The sequence below is a fragment of the Bos mutus genome, chromosome 27 (genome assembly GCF_027580195.1).
Source record: "Bos mutus isolate GX-2022 chromosome 27, NWIPB_WYAK_1.1, whole genome shotgun sequence".
Classification (NCBI taxonomy): domain Eukaryota; kingdom Metazoa; phylum Chordata; class Mammalia; order Artiodactyla; family Bovidae; genus Bos; species Bos mutus.
Genome location: NC_091643.1, coordinates 10,836,190 through 10,858,592, shown reverse-complemented (window position 1 = coordinate 10,858,592; position 22,403 = coordinate 10,836,190). Strand labels below are relative to the sequence as shown.

The 22,403-nt window shown below is 39.2% G+C and overlaps 1 protein-coding gene across 1 annotated transcript in view; it reads right to left on the bottom strand.

Moving 5' to 3' along the window:
- The window catches only part of LOC102264963 (A disintegrin and metallopeptidase domain 3), a 119,879-nt gene that overhangs the window by 14,937 nt on the left and 82,539 nt on the right, over positions 1-22,403 (bottom strand). The window contains exons 13-19 of the mRNA XM_070364106.1: positions 20,903-21,001; positions 17,401-17,596; positions 16,822-16,912; positions 16,346-16,526; positions 8,613-8,699; positions 6,327-6,450; positions 3,175-3,337 (exon numbers count right to left, since the gene is read on the bottom strand). Of these exons, the coding sequence (XP_070220207.1) occupies positions 3,175-3,337; positions 6,327-6,450; positions 8,613-8,699; positions 16,346-16,526; positions 16,822-16,912; positions 17,401-17,596; positions 20,903-21,001 (941 nt within the window). The remainder of the gene's footprint in view (positions 1-3,174; positions 3,338-6,326; positions 6,451-8,612; positions 8,700-16,345; positions 16,527-16,821; positions 16,913-17,400; positions 17,597-20,902; positions 21,002-22,403) is intronic.

Sequence of the window (22,403 nt, the reverse complement as noted above, 5' to 3'; positions counted from 1 at the left end):
TTATTTATGGTCAGTGATATCTAAGTATACCATTTCTTCCAGAAGTCAGTTTCAGCTTTGCAACTATTCAGATTTTTTGAACATGTCTTAAATAAGAGCCCAGGAAGACTTATGCCAAATATCATTCAATTAAATCAATTTATAACAATTGAATGATTATATAAATGTCCATATGAATCATGCAGAATACTGCCCTGAATTTACTGGTTGCTGCTAACTTGTTCATAACTAAGATTAACTTACTTGGTAAGCAGAGGTGCTGATAGAAATTTTATATCATTTTATCTCTGATAAACATACGAGAAACAAAAATGATTTACTTTACAATGAAGAAACGAAGTCCAATCTTTACACTTACTTCTGCATTCTCATCTTCCTAAATATTTACTAAGCAAATTGTGAACAATATTTGTGCTACAGTAAATAAAAAGCTGTATGAATGTGAAATAAGGTCAGACAGAGAAAGACAATGTATGATCCCATTTATATGTAGATCAAAAAAACCAAAACAAACAAACAAAAACCTCATAGATACAGAGAACAAATTGGTGGTTGCCATAGGTAATGGGTTGGAGTGGTGATGAGAAAAACAGGTAAGTTCAAAAGGTACAACTTCTATACAAAAAAATAAATGTCATGGGGATGTAATGGACAGCATGCTGACTATAGTCAACAATAACTAACAGCATATATGAAACTTTCTAAAAGAGTAGATCTTAAAAGACCTCATCAGGAGGAAAACAAAAAATTTGCAACTATGTAACAAATGTTAACTAGACTTACTATGATCATTTTACATTATATACAAAGTATGATACACATGAAACTAATATCATATAAGGTGATTATACCTCATTTTAAAAAAAGAAGTAATTAAATTCCATTCTAAAAAAAGGAAAAACTGAGCAAGTACCTTAACTCTAATTTCAGAAACACACGAGCAATATTAATTTCGTGTAACATAGGCCATGTCCTTCATATGTGCTTTCCCTCACTCTTTGTGATCTTACATTTTCTCACCTTCCCCATATTCTATACTGCCCCATCTCTACTCATCGTCATTCAGTTTAGTTCAGCCGCTCAGTCATGTCCGAATCTTTGCAACCCCATGGACTATAGCACGCCAGGCTTCCCTGTCCATCACCAATTCCAATTCGCATCACTGGCCCCATATATTCTATGCTGACCCATCTCTATTTATTGTCTCTGGCCCCATATTCTGTGCTGCCCCGTCTCTATTCATCATTCAGTTCAGTTCAGCCACTCAGTTGTGTCAGAATCTTTGTGACCCCATGAACTGCAGCACGCTAGGCCTCCCTGTCCATCATCAATTCCTGGGGTTTACCCAAACTCATGTCCCTTGAGTTGGTGATGCCATCCAACCATCCCATCCTCTGTTGTCCCCTTCTCCTCCTGCCCCCAGTCTTTCCTAGCATCAGGGTCTTTTCAAATGAGTCAGCTCTTCACATTAAGTGGCCAGGGTATTGGAGTTTCAGCTTCAACATCAGTCCTTCCAATGAACACCCAGGACTGATCTCCTTTAGGATGGACTGATTGGATCTCCTTGCAGTCCAAGGAACTCTCAAGAGTCTTCTCGAACACCACAGTTCAAAAGCATCAATTCTTTGGCACTCAGCTTTTGTTATAGTCCAACTCTCACATCCATACATGACTACTGGAAAAATCATGGCCTTGACTACATGGACCTTTGTTGACAAAGTAATGTCTCTGCTTTTTAATATGCTGTCTAGCTTGGTCATATCGTTCCTTCCAAGAAGTAAGTGTCTTTTAATTTCATGGCTGCAATCACCATCTTCAGTGATTTTGGAGTGCCTCCGCCTCCGCCCCCCAAAATAAAGTCAGCCACTGTTTCCCCATCTATTTCCCATGAAGTGATGGGACCAGATGCCATGATCTTCGTTTTCTGAATGTTGAGCTTTAAGCCAACTTTTTCACTCTCCTCTTTCACTCTCATCAAGAGGCTCTTTAGTTCTTCCTCACTTTCTGCCATAAGGATGGTGTCCTCTGCATATCTGAGGTTTTGGATATTTCTCCCAGCAATCTTGATTCCAGCTTGTGCTTCCTCCAGCCCAGCATTTCTCATGATGTACTCTGCATATAAGTTAAATAAGGAGGGTGACAATATACAACCTTGATGTACTCCTAATCCTATTTGGAATCAGTCTGTTGTTCCATGTCCAGTTCTAACTGTTGCTTCCTGACTTGCATACAGGTTTCTCAAGAGGTAGGTCAGGTGGTCTTGGTATTCCCATCTCTTTCAGAATTTTCCACAGTTGATTGTGATCCATACAGTCAAAGGCTTTGGCATAGTCAATAAAGTAGAAATAGATGTTTTTCTGGAACTCTTTTACCTTCCAGCATATTCTGGCTTCTTGGCACCACCAAATGTCAAGACAAGGAAAATGGGGTTGCTTAGGAAGTAGACAGAACCGTCTAAAGCAATTATAGCCAACATGACTTTCTACTAGAAAGATACTGAGGATTTACTGAGTAAATTCAGTTGTTCCTGGGCCTATTTGGGCATGAAGGATACCCACGTGCCTAAAGTTTGAAAAAAAATCTGGTATATTTGTAAACATTTGGTAGAATTATAAGCATTATCAGTGACTTATAAGCCACCATTTGGTGGCTCAAATGGTAAAGAATCTGCCTGCAGTGCAGGAGTGAAAGTGAAAGTCGCTCAGTCATGTCCGACTCTTTGAGAGAGTTCATGGAATTTTCCAGGCCAGAGTACTAGCGTGGGTAGCCTTTCCCTTCTCCAGGGAGTCTTCCCAACCCAGGGATCAAATCCAGGTCTCCAGCATTGCAGGCAGATTCTTTACAAGCTGAGTCACAAGGGAAGCCCTTGGTGCTGGAGATGCCTGTTCAATTCCCTGGGTTGGGAAGATCCCCTGGAGGAGGGCATGGCAAATCACTCCAGTATTCCTGCCAGGAGAATCCCCATGGAAAGAGGAGCCTGGTGGGCTACAGTCAATGGATTCACAAAGAATCTGACATGACTGAGAGACTAAGAACACACACACACACACACACACACAAACACAAGCATTAAGCCAATCCATACGAGTCCCTATTTATAATATTCTGAATAACATTTGAATTTTCTCATAAAGCCTTTCAAATATTAAATATAAAAACAATGTGTTTACTTACCCCCCACTTATTGTTCCCTCTTTGTTCCAAAATATCTTCATTTTATTCCATTTAAGAGCAATGATAGCAGTTAAAATGAAGAAAGGTAAGAGTACGTAGAAACTGATCATCAGGTTATTTTTTTGAGAGGCACGACGTCGTTTTATCAAGTATGCAGTTTTAGCTGAAGACAGAACAATATCTTTTAACTTTTAAAAAATGATACATTTTAGTAATTTGAATTATAAAAATTTGGAATTCAAATAATATAATCATAGAATAAATAAATTTAAACTTAAAAGTGCTTTCCAAACTTCTGTGACTATACTCCAAAGTGCATTATATATTTCTTTTAAATATATATAATTTAATATTTATATGTATATTTAATGTTTATGTGTTACATTCTAACGTATTTCATTCTATCATACTATCATATTCCTATCATACTGCACTGCTACTTAGAATATATTAGGTTGATATTACCTAACAGATCTAACAGATTCCTCTATTTAAAAAAAAGGAGAGAAAAGAAAAAAAAAAAGCTCCCTGGGAGAAAGGAATGGCTACCCACTCCAATATTCTTGCCTGGGAAATCTCATGGACACAGGAGCCTGGCAGGCTCCATGGGGTTGCAAAAAGTCAGACACGACTTAGCAACTAACACTAACACTCTCGCTCTCAGCGTGGATTTTTTAGTTCCAAGTCACCCTTTGGGGAATGGCCTCATTTTACACTGCCTTGTGTAAAAATAAAGACTAGTATTTAAGACCAAAAAAAAAAGAATGTTTTAAAAATTATTTAGTGAAAATTACAGATAGAACTGAGGCTAATTAAAAAGAAACAGTAATAGTAGGTGAGGTTAAATTTACATAACAAATGTATAAAGTGATATTGTTTTAATTTTGATTGCATTAATTTAAAAAGTTGATATTCCTCTTGGTGTTACAAAGATATTGGATAAAACTAGAAAAGTAAATCTATTGGTCCAAATAATCAAAAGGAATAAACCAGAAAATTAAAATTAAAAAAATATAAATCAAGCAATCAGAATTACCACCAAACCAATTATGATGATATTGTGTGTATTCGTGGACATACTCAATTGTCTAAATCTTTGTGACCCCATGGACTGTAGCCTGCCAGGTTCTTTTGTCCATTGAATTTTTCAGGCAAGAATACTGGAGTGGGTTGCCATTCCCTTCTCAGTGGATCTTCCCCTCTCATGGATTGAACCCAGATCTCTTGCATCTCCTGCATTGGCAGGTGGATTCTTTGCCTCTGCACCACCTCATGATATTAAGTGTAAACAAATTTAATGCCCTCTCAAGATGACAAGAGAATCTGTGCCACTGAAACACAGGTACAGTCCAATTATATGTTGATTCAAAGTAATTTACCAAGCTGCTGTATATCACAGAGAGCTCAGCTCGGGCCTCTGTGATGACCTAGAGGGGTGGAGATGAGAGGGAAGCTCAAGAGGGAAGGGATATATGTATACTTATAGCTGACTCATATTGTTGTACAGCAGAAACTAACACAACATTGGAAAGCAATTATACTCCAATTAAAAAATAAATTAAAAAGCATCTGGTTTTCAAAAACTTTTGTATATGAATCCAAATTTTATTTTCCCATATGTAGCAAGACATTTTAAATACCTTGCAACATTAAAGCAAGCAAAAAAAAAAAAACAAACAAACAACTTTTAACGTATATGCAGAGTACATCATGCAAAATGCTGGGCTGGATGAATCACAAGTTGGAATCAAGAATCTCTTTCGCTGGGAGAAATATCAACAAGCTCACCTATGCAGATGATACCACTCCAACAGCAGAAAGTGAAGAGGAACTAAAGAGCCTCTTGATGAGAGTGAAAGAGGAGAGTGAAAAAATTGGCTTAAAGCACAACACTCAGAAAACAAAGATCATGGCATCTGGTCCTATCACTTCATGCCAAACAGAAGGGGAAAAAGTGGTAGCAGTGTCAGATTTTCTTTCTTTGGGCTCCAAAATCACTGGGGATGGTAAAGGCAGCCATGAAATTAAAAGGTACTTGATCCTTGGAAGGAAAGTTATGACACACCTAGACAGGGTATTAAAAAGCAGAGACATCAGGGAGAGGGTGGGATGATTTGGGAGAATGGCATTGAAATATGTATAATATCATATATGAAGCGAGTCGCCAGTCCAGGTTCGATGCATGATACTGAATGCTTGGGGCTGGTGCACTGGGACGACCCAGAGGGATGGTATGCGGAGGGAAGAAGGAGGAGGGTTCAGGATGGGGAACACGTGTATACCTGTGGCGGATTCATGTTGATATGTGGCAAAACCAATACAATATTGTAAAGTTAAAAAATTTTTAAAAAAAGCTAAAAAAATAAAAATAAAAAGCAGAGACATCAATTTGCTGACAAAGGTACATCTAGTCAAGACAATTGTTTTTCCAGTTATCATGTACAGATATGAGAGTTGGACCATAAAGATGGCTGAGTGCTGAAGAATTGATGCTTTCGAGTTGTGGTGCTGAAGGAGACTCTTGAGAGTCCCTTGGACAGCAAGGAGATCAAACCAGTCAATCCTAAAGGAAATCAACCCTGAATATTCACTGGAAGGACTGATGCTGAAGTTTCAATACTTTGGCCACCTGATGTGAAGAGCCTACTCAAGCTGGGAAAGATTGAAGGCAAAAGGATAAGGGGGAGACAAAAGATGAGATGGTTGGATGTCATTACTGACTCAGTGGACATGAATGTGAGCAAACTCTAGGAGATAGTGAAGGACAGGGAAGCCTGGCAGTGATGCAGTTCATGGGATCGCCTAAGAGTCAAGTGTGACTTAGTGACTGAACAGCAACAAATCTAGAAAATTGCTGTATAAATCGAAAAATTTGGGAAACCATGGTTAAAATTAAGATGACACATTAAAATGTTCATGGCTAGATTTGAATTAAAAAAGCACATACAAAATTTTGATTGACAACATAATCTATAGCTGTGCTATTTATAATAGCACTACAAAGTGACAGTTTACATTTAATTAGGTAAAGTAAAGTGAAAATGTTAGTTCCTTAATTGCATTCTCCATATGTCCAGTGCTTAATAGCCACATAGACAGTGGGGCTTTAAGGATACAGAAGGCTCTGCTGGAGCAGTGATTTAATTACTAACATTCATCAGTTTCTAAATTCCAAAATCCATCATCGATACTTCCTCCTGGTGATAAGGCTATTTCCTCACAATCTGGGGGCACATATCCAACATCACAGTGACAATGTAAGCGAGTATTGCAAATCTGGAATGAAATCAAAATAAAGAAGACCATTTTATATGTCATATAAAATTTAAGTGGATTAGTATTGATTGTGAGCCAAAGCAAACGATTAAAGTAATGCAATTTGGTATGTTACAGGCTGTTTTTACTTTAATGTGGAAAATAAGTATAAAGATGAAATGCAATGCAAGAAATGTCCATTCAATGCTTTTTAAATGTTACAGAGGGTTTCTCTAATTTCTCTCTTCAATAAAAGTAGACAACATTCTTGATACACCTGAAAATATAGAACTGTCTCTTTTAAAAAGGCATAGAAATTATAAAGCTAAAAATTATAGCAGGAGTTGAAATTTATTATGAATTGTGCCAGATATTTATAAAACTGTTGTAAGAGTCAACTTTTATGAAACACGGGGAGAAAACTAAAGGGTGGAGCTTACTTATTCAGGTACAGTAAGAAAAGTTGATTTTGCTAGAAAATAGGAAGGCTAGGCGGCTTCCCTGGTAGCTCAGCTGGTAAAGAATCCACCTGCAATGCAGGAGATCCTGGTTCAATTTTTGGGTTGGGAGGATCCCCTGGAGAAGGGATAGGCTACCCACTCCAATATTCTTGGGCTTCCCTGGTAGCTGAGACAGTAAAGAATTCAGCCTGCAACATGGCAGACCTGGGTTCGATCCCTGGGTTGGGAAGATGCCCTGGAGGAGGGCATGGCAACTCACTCCAGTGTTTTTGCCTGGATAAGCCCCAAGGACAGAGGAGCCTGGCAGGCTATGGTCCATGGGGTCGCAAAGAGTCGGACATGATGGCGACTAAGCGCAGCACAGCACAGGAAGGCTAGAATATATTTATAAATATGACCTTATGGATAAATCAAAAGATGGGTCAGAAGCAGATAAGGAATCTAGGGATAAATTCAGGCAAAATTAAATTGAAATTAAATAATAAAGGAATGGAACATAAAAGAAATTGTAAATAAAAGGATGTGTAAATAGGAAGTAAATTTTGATACAAGACACACAGACAGGTCAATTTTTCCAGGGTTACTATAGAAAATATGAAGCATCAAGATAATGGGAGATACTAACTATCAATAACCTCAGACATGCAGATGACACACCCTTATGGCAGAAAGTGAAGAGGAACTAAAAAGCCTCTTGATGAAAGTGAAAGAGGAGAGTAAAAAGTTGGCTTAAAACTCAACATTCAGAAAACGAAGATCATGGCATCTGGTCCCATCATTTCATGGGAAATAGATGGGGAAACAGTGTCAGACTTTATTTTTTTGGGCTCCAAAATCACTGCAGTTGGTGACTGCAGCCATGAAATTAAAAGACGCTTACTCCTTGGAAGAAAAGTTATGACCAACCTAGATAGCATATTGAAAAGCAGAGACATTACTTTGCCAACAAAGGTTCGTCTAGTCAAGGCTATGGTTTTTCCAGTGGTCATGTATGGATGTGAGAGTTGGACTGTCAAGAAAGCTGAGTGCCGAAGGATTGATGCTTTTGAACTGTGGTGTTGGAGGAGACTCTTGAGAGTCCCTTGGATTGCAAGGAGATCCAACCAGTCCATTCTGAAGGCGATCGCCCTGGGATTTCTTTGGAAGGAATGATGCTAAAGCTGAAACTCCAGTACTTTGGCCACCTCATGCAAAGAGTTGACTCATTGGAAAAGACTCTAATGCCGGGAGGAATTGGGGGCAGGAGGAGAAGGGGATGACAGAGGATGAGATGGTTGGATGGTATCACTGACTCGATGGGCATGAGTTTGAGTGAACTCCAGGAAATGGTGATGGACAGGGAGGCCTGGCATGCTGCGATGCATGGGGTCACAAAGAGTCGGACGTGACTGAGTGACTGATCTGAACTGAACTGATATACATGTAACACTAAATATATCTATTTCCAAAAGTTTGCAGTCTTATCCAACATTGTAATAGCTTATGTTTCATATTGCAATTTTGTACAAAGTTTAAAAGTTTTTAGCTCATGAAGTGTGCAGTGATCTGATAGAATACCTAGAACAGGCACATATGTATAAATAATGAAATTTGGTTTCTACATTTAACTGAAATTCTCCAAAGAAATTTCCACATCCATTAATCTGAAGCTTATTATTATCTTGTGGGATGTTATGATATGTATTTTAAAACTATACATAAAATAGAGTAACAATTACATACCCCATGTCCTTTGCATTTGGTAAGTGGGTCACAATCTTGATACTGTGTATATTGATGGATTGCCTTGCAAGCTCCATTGTCACAAAACTAAAATGATGAAACAACCAACAACTTTAAAGTCAGGAATTCATTGACTGTACTTATTATAAGAAATTAGATACACAATATGATATATACTTAGGATGAACTTGAATTTCATAACATCTACTCATTCTAATAAAAAACTTGAAGTCAAACATCAAGTTTTCACAATAAGAGATTGCTTCCATTGAAGGAGGAGGCTTGTGAGTTTACTAATAGCCAATGAAAATTATTAAAGTATTGTAATTTGGTATGTTACAGGAGGTTTTTTATTTTAATGTGGAAAAGGATTTTAAAAATAAAATACAAGAAATGTCCATTCAGTGCTTCTCAAGTGCCATAGAGATTTTCTCTAGTTTGTCTCCTCAGTAAAAGTAGACAACATTCTTGATACACCTGAAAACATAGAACTTTTCTATGTCTTTTCTACAAGGCATAGAAATTATGAAGCTAAAAATTATAGCTGGTATAAAAACAAAACAAGCCAAATTTTAATGAGCATTTGAAATGGGCCTTTGCACTTTCTATGCATTTTTATATATATGCTCACATAGACCTTGAGAGAGAGATATTTTTATCCACATTTTATATTTGATGAGAATTAAATGTACACTTTTTAGGGCATGTCACCACTGACTGACAGAACCAGTATTCAGTGCAAGAACTACTTTAATCATAGAGCCCACTGATCAATGCTCAATACCAGTGCTTCAACCAGTCATTTTTACATTCTTCTAACTTTAATAACAGTATCTCTTGTCTTTTACAAAAGCAATGTTCTCCTTCATACCTCAGTTTATCTATCTTTGAATTTGAAATAGAAATTATACCCAAGTCATAGGTTATAAGGATGAAATAATTTATTACACATAAAGGAACAAAAATAGTTTGGGACATAGCAAATGCTCACTAAATACAAATTTGTGTTTTAGTTATTTATTTAACCTGATTTTGATGTAGACTGCATGTTAATATTCCTCTATCAAAATTTTAATTTAATTTGAATACTCTGGGGGACATGTTCTAAGATTGTCTGCCCACTTTTCTCAAGTTATCTGAGAATATCCAACAGATGATGAAGTCTAGAAACATTCGTTATTTTCTATCACTATTGGCAAGTAAATATATGGACAAAGGTCCGTCTAGTCAAAGCTATGGCTTTTCCAGTAGTCATGTAGGATGTGTTCAGTTCAGTCACTCAGTCCTGTGCGTGTGTGTGTCCAGGTACATATATACTGGGATGTGTGTGTCTACGCATGTGTATATATACACTGGGGTATGTGTGTGTGCCCATGTACATATATACTGGGGTACGTGTGTGTGTGTGCACAGGTACATATATACTGGGATGTGTGTGTGTGCACATGTACATGCATACTGGGATATGTGTGTCTACACATGTGTATATATACACTGGGGGATGTGTGTGTGCACATGTACATATATACTGGGGTACGTGTGTGTGTGTGTGTACAGGTACATATATACTCAGATATGTGTGTGTGTGCACATGAACATGCATACTGGGATATGTGTGTGTACACATGTATATACACACTGGGGTACATGTGTGTGCACATGTACATATATATTGTGGTACACATAGATGTGCATATATATATATATATATATATACATATATATGCTGCTAAGTCGCTTCAGTTGTGTCCGACTCTGTGCGACCCCATAGATGGCAGCCCACTAGGCTCTTCCATCCCTGGGATTCTCCAGGCAAGAACACTGGAGTGGGTTGCCATTTCCTTCTCCAATGCATGAAAGTGAAAAGTGAAAGTGAAGTCGCTCAGTCGTGCCTGACTCTTAGCGACCCCATGGACTGCAGCTTACCAGGCTCCTCTGTCCATGGGATTTTCCAGGAAAGAGTACTGGAATGGGGTGCCACCACCTCCTCTGATATATAAGTACATATACACACACACATAGTGGGGGTATACCCACTATGATACCTGATACCTATGACTCTGATACCAACCAAGTGTCCAAGAATTCAATTCAACTCATTCTGACATTATCTATCTGCAGTTAGAATCAAATTCCACAAGTTAAAAGGCTCAGTCCGACAAGACTCTTCCCCTTTCAGACACCAGATTCATGTCTTTATCCTTCTGACCAACTGGCTATATATTAGAGGAAAAGCGCGGGTGGCTGCGACCGGCGCACTGAAGCACAGCCGAGAAGAGCTACCCCACATCCGAGGTCAGGGGCAGAAGCCGGGAGGACCCCATGCTGGAAGGGCAGTGGCCAAGAGGAGTTACCCCACGTCCGAGGTCAGGGGCAGTGGGTGAGAGTGCCAGGCTGCGATGGCTCAGGAACGACCGGGAGGAGCTACCCCATGTCTGAGGTCAGGAGCCGCGGCCAGGAGGAGCTACCCCGCGTCCGAGGTCAGGGGCTGTGGCCAGGAGGAGCTACCCCACACCTGAGGCCAGGGGCGGCGGCTGGGAGGACAAACCTCACGTCCATGGAGTGGTGGCTACGTGGGCGCAGGAGGGCCTAGAGGAGCTATCCCACGTTGAAGGTCAGGGAGGGCGGTGGTGAGGAGATACCCCTCCTTCAAGGTAAGGAGCAATGACTGCACTTTGCTGGAGCAGCCATGAAGAGATACCCCATGCCCAAGGTAAGAGAAACCCAGGTAAGACAGTAGGTGTTGCAAGGGGGCATCAGAGGGCAGACACACTGAAACCATACTCACATAAACCTAGTCAATCTAATCACACGAGGACCACAGCCTTATCTAATTCAATGAAACCAAGCCATGCCCGTGGGGCACCCAAGACGGGCGGGTCATGGTGGAGAGATCTGACAGAATGTGGTCCACTGGAGAAGGGAATGGCAAACCACTTCAGTATTCTTGCCTTGAGAACCCCATGAACAGTATGAAAAGGCAAAATGATAGGATACTGAAAGAGGAATTCCCCAGGTCAGTAGGTGCCCAATATGCTACTGGAGGTCAGTGGAGAAATAACTCCAGAAAGAATGAAGGGATGGAGCCAAAGCAAAAACAATACCCAGCTGTGGATGTGACTGGTGATAGAAGCAAGGTCCGATGCTGTATAGAGCAATATTGCATAGGAACCTGGAATGTCAGGTCCATGAATCAAGGCAAATTGGAAGTGGTCAAACAAGAGATGGCAAGAGTGAATGTCGACATTCTAGGAATCAGTGAACTAAAATGGACTGGTATAGGTAAATTTAACTCAGATGACCATTATATCTACTACTGTGGGCAGGAATCCCTCAGAAGAAATGGAGTAGCCATCATGGTCAACAAAAGAGTCCGAAATGCAGTACTTAGATACAATCTCAAAAATGACAGAATGATCTCTGTTCATTTCCAAGGCGAACCATTCAATATCACAGTAATCCAAGTCTATGCCCCAACCAGTAACGCTGAAGAAGCTGAAGTTGAACGGTTCTATGAAGACCTACAACACCTTTTAGAACTAACACCCAAAAAAGATGTCCTTTTCATTATAGGGGACTGGAATGCAAAAGTAGGAAGTCAAGAAACACCTGGAGTAACAGGCAAATTTGGCCTTGGAATATGGAATGAAGCATGGCAAAGACTAATAGAGTTTTGCCAAGAAAATGCACTGGTCATAGCAAACACCCTCTTCCAACAGCACAAGAGAAGACTCTAGACATGGACATTACCAGATGCTCAACACCGAAATCAGATTGATTATATTCTTTGCAGCCAAAGATGGAGAAGCTCTATACAGTCAACAAAAACAAGACCAGGAGCTGACTGTGGCTCAGATCATGAACTCCTTATTACTAAATTCAGACTTAAATTGAAGAAAGTAGGGAAAACCACTAGACCATTCAGGTATGACCTAAATCAAATCCCTTATGATTATACAGTGGAAGTGAGAAAGAGATTTAAGGGCCTAGATCAGATAGAGTGCCTGATGAACTATGGACAGAAGTTTGTGACATTGTATAGGAGACAGAGACCATCCGCATGGAAAAGAAATGCAAAAAAGCAAAATGGCTGTCTGGGGAGGCCTTAAAAATAGCTGTGAAAAGAAGAGAAGCAAAAAGCAAAGGAGAAAAGGAAAGATATAAGCATCTGAATGCAGAGTTCCAAAGAATAGCAAGGAGAGAGAAGAAAGCCTTCCTCAGCGATCAACACAAAGAGATAGAGGAAAACAACAGAATGGGAAAGACTGGAGATCTCTTCAAGAAAATTAGAGATACCAAGGGAACATTTCACGCAAAGATGGGCTCGATAAAGCACAGAAATGGTATGGACCTAACAGAAGCAGAAGATATAAGAAGAGGTGGCAAGAATACACAGAAAAGCTGTACAAAAAAGATTTTCACGACCCAGATAATCATGATGGTGTGATCACTGACCTAGAGCCAGACATCCTGGAATGTGAAGTCAAGTGGGCCTTAGAAAGCATCACTACGAACAAAGCTAGTGGAGGTGATGGAATGCCAGTTGAGCTATTTCAAATCCTGAAGGATGATGCTGTGAAAGTGCTGCACTCAGTATGCCAGCAAATTTGGAAAACTCAGCAGTGGCCACAGGACTGGAAAAGGTCAGTTTTCATTCCAGTCCCAAAGAAAGGCAATGCCAAAGAATGCTCAAACTACCGCACAATTGCACTCATCTCACATGCTAGTAGAGTAATGGTCAGAATTCTCCAAGCCAGGGTTCAGCAATACGTGAACTGTGAACTTCCTGATGTTCAAGCTGGTTTTAGAAAAGGCAGAGGAATCAGAGATCAAATTGCCAACATGCTCTGGATCATCGAAAAAGCAAGAGAGTTCCAGCAAAACATCTATTTCTGCTTTATTGACTATGCCAAAGCCTTTGACTGTGTGTATCACAATAAACTGTGGGAAATTCTGAAAGAGATGGGAATACCAGACCACCTGACCGGCCTCTTGAGAAATCTGTATGCAGGTCAGGAAGCAACAGTTAGAACTGGACATGGAACAACAGACTGGTTCCAAATAGGAAAGGGAGTACGTCAAGGCTGTATATTGTCACTCTGCTTATTTAACTTATGTGCAGAGTACATCATGAGAAACGCTGGACTGGAAGAAACACAAGCTGGAATCAAGATTGCCGGGAGAAATATCAATAACCTCAGATATGCAGATGACACCATCCTTGTGGCAGAAAGTGAAGAGGAACTAAAAGGCCTCTTGATGAAAGTGAAAGTGGAGAGTGAAAAAGTTGGCTTAAAGCTCAACATTCAGAAAATGAAGATCATGGCATCTGGTCCCATCACTTCATGGGAAATAGATGGGGAAACAGTGGAAACAGTGCCAGACTTTATTTTTTGGGGCTCCAAAATCACTGCAGATGGTGACTGCAGCCATGAAATTAAAAGATGCTTACTCCTTGGAAGGAAAGTTATGTCCAACCTAGATACCATATTCAAAAGCAGAGACATTACTTTGCCAACAAAGGTCCATCTAGTCAAGGCTATGGTTTTTCCTGTGGTCATGTATGGATGTAAGAGTTGGACTGTGAAGAAGGCTGAGCACTGAAGAATTGATGCTTTTGAACTGTGGTGTTGGAGAAGACTCTTGAGAGTCCCTTGGACTCAAGGAGATCCAACCAGTCCATTCTAAAGGAGATCAGCCCTGGGATTTCTTTGGAAGGAATAATGCTAAAGCTGAAACTCCAGTACTTTGGCTCCCTCATGCGAAGAGTTGACTCATTGGAAATGACTCTGATGCCGGGAGGGCTTGGGGGCAGGAGGAGAAGGGGACGACAGAGGACGAGATGGCTGGATGGCATCACTGACTCGATGGACATGAGTCTGAGTGAACTCTGGGAGTTGGTGATGGACATGGAGGCCTGGCGTGCTGTGATTCATGGGGTCGCAAAGAGTTGGACACGACCGAGCAACTGAACTGAACTGTACTGAACTGATGGCTCCCTCTCTGGTTTGATAATTTGCTAATTTGGCTCACAAAACTCAGGGAAAGACTTCACTTATGTTTACTAATTTATGGGAAAGAATATAATTCAGGAACATCCAAATGGAAGAGATGCACAGGTCAAGTTATGTTGTTGGGCAAGAGGAAGTGTCATTGTCTCCATGTCCTCTCCAGGCACATCCTCATTTCAACACATTGCGTTCACCAACTTACAAACTATCTTGAGTCTAATCATTCAAAAATTTTTACAGAGTCCAGTTTCCAGCCATATCATTCCCTTTATTGATGCTGTGAGTGGAGCTTAAAGCTCCACCCCATTAGTCAATTCGTCTTTCTGGTGACCAGCATACTCTGAAGCATCAAGAGGCACCACCCTGTTACCTCGTTAGCATAAATTCAGATTTCTTTGGATGAATCTCATTATGAATAACACCAAATATTCCTGTCAGGAAATTCTAAGGTTTAGGAGCTCAGGGCCAGAAATCAAGGGAAAAGCCCAAATTAATTTTCTTGTGTGTGTTAAACCACATTATACTATTATACCATTACATTGCTTTTTTTGTATTTAATGAATAATTAAATTAGTTAATAATTTTACATATTTACTCTGCCATATTTATGGTAAACGTGATTGCATTGTGTTTTAAATGATGCTTAGAGGGATGACATATTACTTCATAATGCAGTCAGTATCAGTATGTTCCTTTGTGATTGAAAGTGAAAGTTGCTCACTCTTGTCCAACTCTTTGCCAGCTTCATGGACTGTAGCCTGCCAGACTCCTCTGTCCCTGGAATTATTCAGGCAAGAATACTGGAATGGGTAGCCTATCCCTTTTCTAGGGGATCTTCCCAACCCAGGAATCGAACTGGGGTCTTCTGCATTGTAGGCGGATTCTTTACAAGCTGAGCTACCAGGGAAGCCATTACATTTATGTGAGACTATCTTTTGCCATTCTGAGATAAGGTTACTATTCACTTCCAATTTCCTCTATTCACTTTTTAAAAATACTGTATTTTAATGTAATTATTTTAATTAAAATGTGAAATAATTGTTTCTGTTTTTACTTTCATATACTAGCTTTTACTGGCACTGTTTTAAAAAATTATTTATGTTTATCAAAGTACTTAAGAAAAACACATAAAATTTAAACTCTGTTTTATTATTGTATCTTGTAGAAGGTCCAATTTTAAACAAGTATGTTTTTGAAGAAAGAACTATGAGAGTAGGCTAATGAGAAAATATTTTAGTTTCATTTCCATTTAATTCTAGTCAAATACTGCAATTTGACTAATTCTAGTCAAATACTGCAATGCTAAATGTTGGCTTTTTTTTTGTTTTCCTTGTTTTTCTCATTATTCAGTTTGTTCTGACCCATTTTTTTCATGTATTATTTGATACTTTTTGTTCTTTGATTACACAAACTGTCACAGACCAGATCCTTGCCTACTCGACAAGTTTATATTCTCAAATGTGACAAAACAAATTCAACTAACTATAGCAAAATTCACAATAAAAAGATAGACAGTGAAGTAAAGGTTCCTTTAGCCAATAGAAAGTGACCTTTTAATTTTACAATGATATAGTAACCAAAATTTATACCATTAATTACAAATTAAAAAATTTTAAGCTCTTTCTCTCTCTCTCTCCCTCTTTCACACACACACACACACACACACACACACACACAGACATCCATACACCATGTATAGAATCAAGTAAAATTTTTATTTACCTTATTTTCATCACACATGCTTCCATTAGCTGCAACAGTAGGGTCTGGATATCTACGGGTTCTTAGATTTGCTGACATACATATGTGGCCTCCAAGGTAGGTATATTGAACATCAATGTCATTCCTTGATACTATAGCTGAATGTGTCCAGTGGCAAACTAACTTTCCACAAAGATGTTGGCTATCAATAAAGGAAAAAAAAAAAAAACACAAAACTCTTAATGCCCACAGGTCTCTTAGAGACACAAGAGATTAGATAAAAAAACAGTACTAAATATGAGGATAATTCAAAATGTTACTGAGATCATAACACCAAAGCTATTCAGAACGTACACCAACTAATAAAGTGCAACATATAAATTCATCTATATAAACCAGGTTAATCTTTCATTTGCATTAAGTGAGTCTTGGCAGTATACAAACACACAGACACTCACACAGGCATTTGAAAAATGTATAAATTTCTAAGTACATACTGAAAAAAACAAGTTCTTCCTAGACAGTTTCCAAAATCATCGTCTTGATAATTCACTTCTTCTGTACACTGATAACTAGATTCTTTAGCATCTAAAAACATAAACACATTTCCAATTACTCATCTTTAAAAAATTAAAAACTAAAACTGTGGTAAATTAATACTGAAATATCTAAACAACAATGCCTTGTCAATGTCATCTCTTACAAATTTCAGTATTGTCTATTGGCTACACAAGAAAAAGAAACACGTACTGAAAACTATCCACTTAAGAACAGGAGAGCTGGTATGTTAGAGCAGAAATAATTGAGAAATCCTACAGTCTTCTGCACTCTCTCATCTTCAATTCTAAATTCCACTCACTTTCTCCCAACCACCTCAAATTTGACTAATATCCTATTCATTTTCTCCTGTTCTTATTGGGTCTGTTTTACCTCTTGACGTAGTTCAAAGTTACAATGATTTCAATTTTATGTTCAAATTTGGATTTAACAAACAGTCCTTTTTATTTTGGTGTTTTACTGACTTTAGAAAAAAGATAGCTTAAAAATAAAGCTCAGAGGAAAAGATAAATTATTACATTTTCCAAACAAAGTGACGCACTGCTTTGTTCTATCTTGGCATATTCCTCTAAAGCAATAGGAAGATTTATTATTGCACGTTTGTAAGTCGGCAGCTCTCATATCAGGTACACAAAATTCAGATATCCCATTGCAAAATTCTGGAAAATCACATGGATCAGTGCTTCTCCTACACTCTGTTCCTCTATCAAGTATCTGTGAGAAAAGGAAAAACACATATTTGCTTTGAAGTAGTATGCTGCTGCTGCTGCTAAGTCGCTTCAGTCGTGTCCGACTCTGTGCGACCCCAGAGATGGTAGCCCACCAGGCTCCCGTCCCTGGGATTCTCCAGGCAAGAACACTGGAGTGGGTTGCCATTTCCTTCTCTAATGCATGAAAGTGAAAAGTGAGAGTGAAGTCGCTCAGTCGTGTCCGACTCTTAGCGACCCCATGGACTGCAGCCCACCAGGCTCCTCTGTCCATGGGATTTTCCAGGCAAGAGTACTGGAGTGGGGTGCCATTGCCTTCTCCCTGAAGTAGTATAACAAATGTAAAAAAATTAAATAACAGCATTGAATTTGTAGCTATCATTTTCATTACCATTATGTTTGTAAGTATTTAAACTATAAATCTGCTTAAAAGTTCTGGTGAAATAGTTTGGAAAGAACCCAAATGCCCCCTAATATGTAAACAAACTGTGGTATGGACAATGGAATGTGTTCAGCCACATAAAGGAATGGAGTACTGATGTATGGTACAAGGTGACTGAAACTCAGAAACACTGTATTTAGTGAAGAAACCAGACACAAGGTTTCCCACTGTATGGTTCTAGTTCTATGAAATGTCCAGAGTAGGGAAATCCTTAGAGACCGAATGCAGTGCTGGTTGCCAGGAACTGAGGGGAAGGGAGAGAGGAGAGCAGGTGCATCATGGGTTGGGGTCTCCTGTTTGGGTGAGGAAGCGACTGTGGAACCAGGTCAAGGCGGTGGCTGCACAACACTGTGAATGCGCTGAATGCTACTCAGCACACTAAATGCACTTTAAAATGGCTAACTTTTCACTGTGTGACTTGAACTTCAATCTAAAAATGGCCCTAGTGAATGTTCTCTTAGTTACAATGCTTTGGTTATCCTGAGTATTCACTTCAAGATAAACAGAAAATATCTGAGATAACACTATGCATATCTGTTTTTCAACTTTTGATTCCTGGGGACTAATCCATTGCACTCCCGAAATATTTTAACTAACTCAGATGCTGGTCTTTCCAGGTTTCTAAAATGTTTCTTAGTGGACACCCTTGTCCTTTTTGCCCTTCAAGTAATTTCCTTTCAGGACTAACTCCACCTCTACTATGAAACTGGTTCTGATTCAGGATGACAATCAGAACACTTCTCCCTAGACACAGTGGTGGGAAATTTAACTTAGAATGTAATGGTAGGTCAGGGCTTCTGCCGCTGCCAGGGCTGGACATAGGTGTTGGGAAAGAGGGGATCCCTCTGCTCTTCTGAAATACCACACAGTATAGACTAGAAAAGCCAGGATCTGCACTGAGCTATCAGTACTGCACACAGGAAAAGCTTGTCTGAGAACTGCCAAGGAAAAGCAAGGATATCCAACTGACGTATAGCACAAGAATCTTGTTGCTCCTGTTTTAAACAAAGATTCACTTGAGCATGATGCTGAACTCATGTCGTATGTAAGCTTCCTGAGTGCTTGTTTCTTATTCTTTGCTCGTCTGTTCATCATCAAGATACAACTGACCCATGATAATTGCTGGTGTGCAGTACCAGACACAGCTTCTTAAAACTTCAGAGAGGAAAGTCTGGGTACTGGCTAAAACATGTTAGTCCCTGTTATGTGTCGGATAATAGCACGTTAAAGTATTGGTATTCCATATCTTTGCACTTGGACTTGTGTCCATCTAAACTGAAAATTTATAAGAAAAAAAAAAAAACGTTGGATCAAAGCATTACATTTCAGACCATGTCAGTGGAAAGTAGGATGAAAAGTAGACAGATAAAAAAATAAAAAGCCTTTTAAGGTTATGGTCAGTAATGAGAGGCACCTGCAACCCTTGAAAAGACAGCAAAAGCTAGATTTTATGCTATAATATGTAAGAAATTTAATGGGAACTAACATAGGACATTGAAGCATGCCTCAAGATTGAGGAGGAAAGTCCTGGGCAGATGGTGGTGGTGGGTATATTCCCAGAACTAGAATTGAGTCACAGGTGCCTTCAAGTGTGAAAAATGAAAAGGCTGTCCAGGGCTACCTTCTACAGACCAATAAATGCAGTCCTGGATGTTAAAAACAAAAGGTGATAGCTGGAGTTACAGGTTTTAGTTGGAACTTCTTTACAGATTTCACTGCTGTTACCCTGAATCTCTCCCTAGAAACTTATACAATGAATTTTCACTGGACCAAATGCAGGAATTATCTCTGTTGCAAAGAATTATCCTTTGAGATGTAGGTTGAGGGCAATGGTGGGTGTGTACTAAGTCACTTCAATCATCTCCAACCCTTTGTAACCCTGTGGATTGCAGGGGCCAGGCTCCTCTGTCCATGGGATTCTCCTGGCAGGCAGGCTCTTTAGCACCACCTGGGGAGTCCAGATGGAAATAGACTGTTTAGAAAATTCAACTGTTCAGTCTCACTGATTTGGACACAAAGACAAAGATGAGAGTTCTGGGGAAGGAAAGAACAACAGTTTACTGCTAAGAAGTGGAAACCCTAGCCTGGCCTCTACATTAATGTGCCTTGAAACAAATGAACACTGGCTTTAAGAACTAGCCCACTGAGTGAAAAAGAGCATGCAGAGAACAGGGTGAAACGGTGTGGGGAGAGATTTTCATTGGCAGTGGAAAAACAGACCTGACGACAAAACCTCTAATCAATCAGCATTCACGTGTGTCATAGCCTCCTAATTTGACACACAAAAAGGTGAGCTGCTAAAATGAAGCCCTCCCTAGAATAGAGATCTTACCCAGTCTCCTATCAGAGGTGGCTATGAAGGAAAATTGACGGGAAAACTGCCCAAGGGAAGTCAAGGATTCAGTGAGTGATTGACAAAGTTAATCTTCAGTATTAGATATGCTACATATTGCTGACTATTCCCTATGAATTCCTTTTTTTCTGCTACTTCCAAAGTGAGGGGTTACTAGTATAATTGTCTGTTTATTCAAATATTGTATCTCAAGTGTGTGTGGAGTGGCTTACTCATAATTTTGTCATAAGTAGATTGTGAGGAGCTACATTCAATTATGACCAAGAGGAACTCACAACACCCAAATTACCTGAAGTTGTTTTCTGAGTAGGGATTGAAGCAATAAGGTTAGAGGTAGGGCTAAATAGTTGATTGGAAAAGATCTAAAGACCTCTCAATTCTGAAATCAACTGTGTATGAATCAAGAACATACAGTAATATATTTGAAAGATGAGTAAAAATTATGTGAAAAAAAGCTAAAAAGCCCACAAAAGCAAGAATTTCATGGAGGAAAATAAGGCAATATTCTGAAAACTTACCATACAAGTTTTTTTTCCACAACATGGTCCAGAACCACAGTCTGCATTTCCAATCAGTACACAGTTTAAAGGATTACAGCATTTAGTATGCTCACAATTCTGAAAGCAAAGGCAATCAAGTTAAATAATTTTGAACTAAATCATTTTACTTATTGTCATAATATCTTAAGACATGTCTCTACATCACAGTATAATTTTTATATCTGTATCTATTTTTAGCACCTCTTCACCTAGACAATATATTTTGATATAGAAAAAAGTGGTAATGAAATCATTCATGATTCTATGCTGAAGATTTGACTGTTAAAAATGTAATGCAAAACCAATACAATATTGTAAAGTAATTAACCTCCAATTAAAATAAATAAATTTATATTTAAAAAATGTAATGCAATTTATTTCAATCTTTTTGTGTTCATAAACATATGGACAATAAATTTTGAGATTTTTTTTTTCATTTGTGTGTGTGTGTGTATGTGTGCGTTACTTGCTCAGTCGTGTCCAGCTCTTTGTGACTCCATGGGCTGTAGCCTTGCGAGGTTCCTCTGTTCATGGAATTCTCCAGGCCAGAATACTGGAATGGGTAGCCATCCCTTCTCCAAGGGATCTTCTTAATCCAGGATCAAACCTGGGTCTCCCACATTGCAGGTAGATTCTTTACCGTCTGAGCCACTAGGAAACTACTTATCTGTCTTATCAATTCTCCTCAAGATGTTCTGTGACTATATAAGTGTTTTTGGATGTGACAAAATAGAGGTTTCCAAATAACAACAGCATATTGTGGTTGTGTCATTTCAAAGAAATTTTTTTCACTTTTTAGCTCTTGTATATTAAAGATTGATTCTAAAAGTTATTAGTGCAAAGAATTAAAAAGTGTTAAGAGCTCTTGGAAGGAAAGTTATGACCAAGCTAGATAGCATATTCAAAAGCAGAGACATTACTTTGCCAACAAAGGTTCGTCTAGTCAAGGCTATGGTTTTTCCTGTGGTCATGTATGGATGTGAGAGTTGGACTGTGAAGAAAGCTGAGCGCCAAAGAATTGATGCTTTTGAACTGTGGTGTTGGAGAAGACTCTTGAGAGTCCCTTGGACTGCAAGGAGATCCAACCAGTCCATTCTGAAGGCGATCAGCCCTGGGATTTCCTTGGAAGGAATGATGCTAAAGCTGAAAGTCCAGTAGTTTGGCCACCTCATGTGAGGAATGGACTCATTGGAAAAGACTCTGATGCTGGGAGGGATTGAGGGCAAGATGAGAAGGGGACGACAGAGGATGAGATGGCTGGATGGCATCACTGACTCGATGGACATGAGTCTGAGTGAACTCTGGGAGTTGGTGATGGACCGGGAGGCCTGGCGTGCTGCGATTCATGGGGTCGCAAAGAGTCGGACACGACTGAGCGACTGATCTGATCTGATCTGATCTGAAGAGCTCTTTCATAATACACATTTATTTCCTTCTTTTTATAGAGTTTAGTTAGTGTAAGAGTGATATAAGACTGATA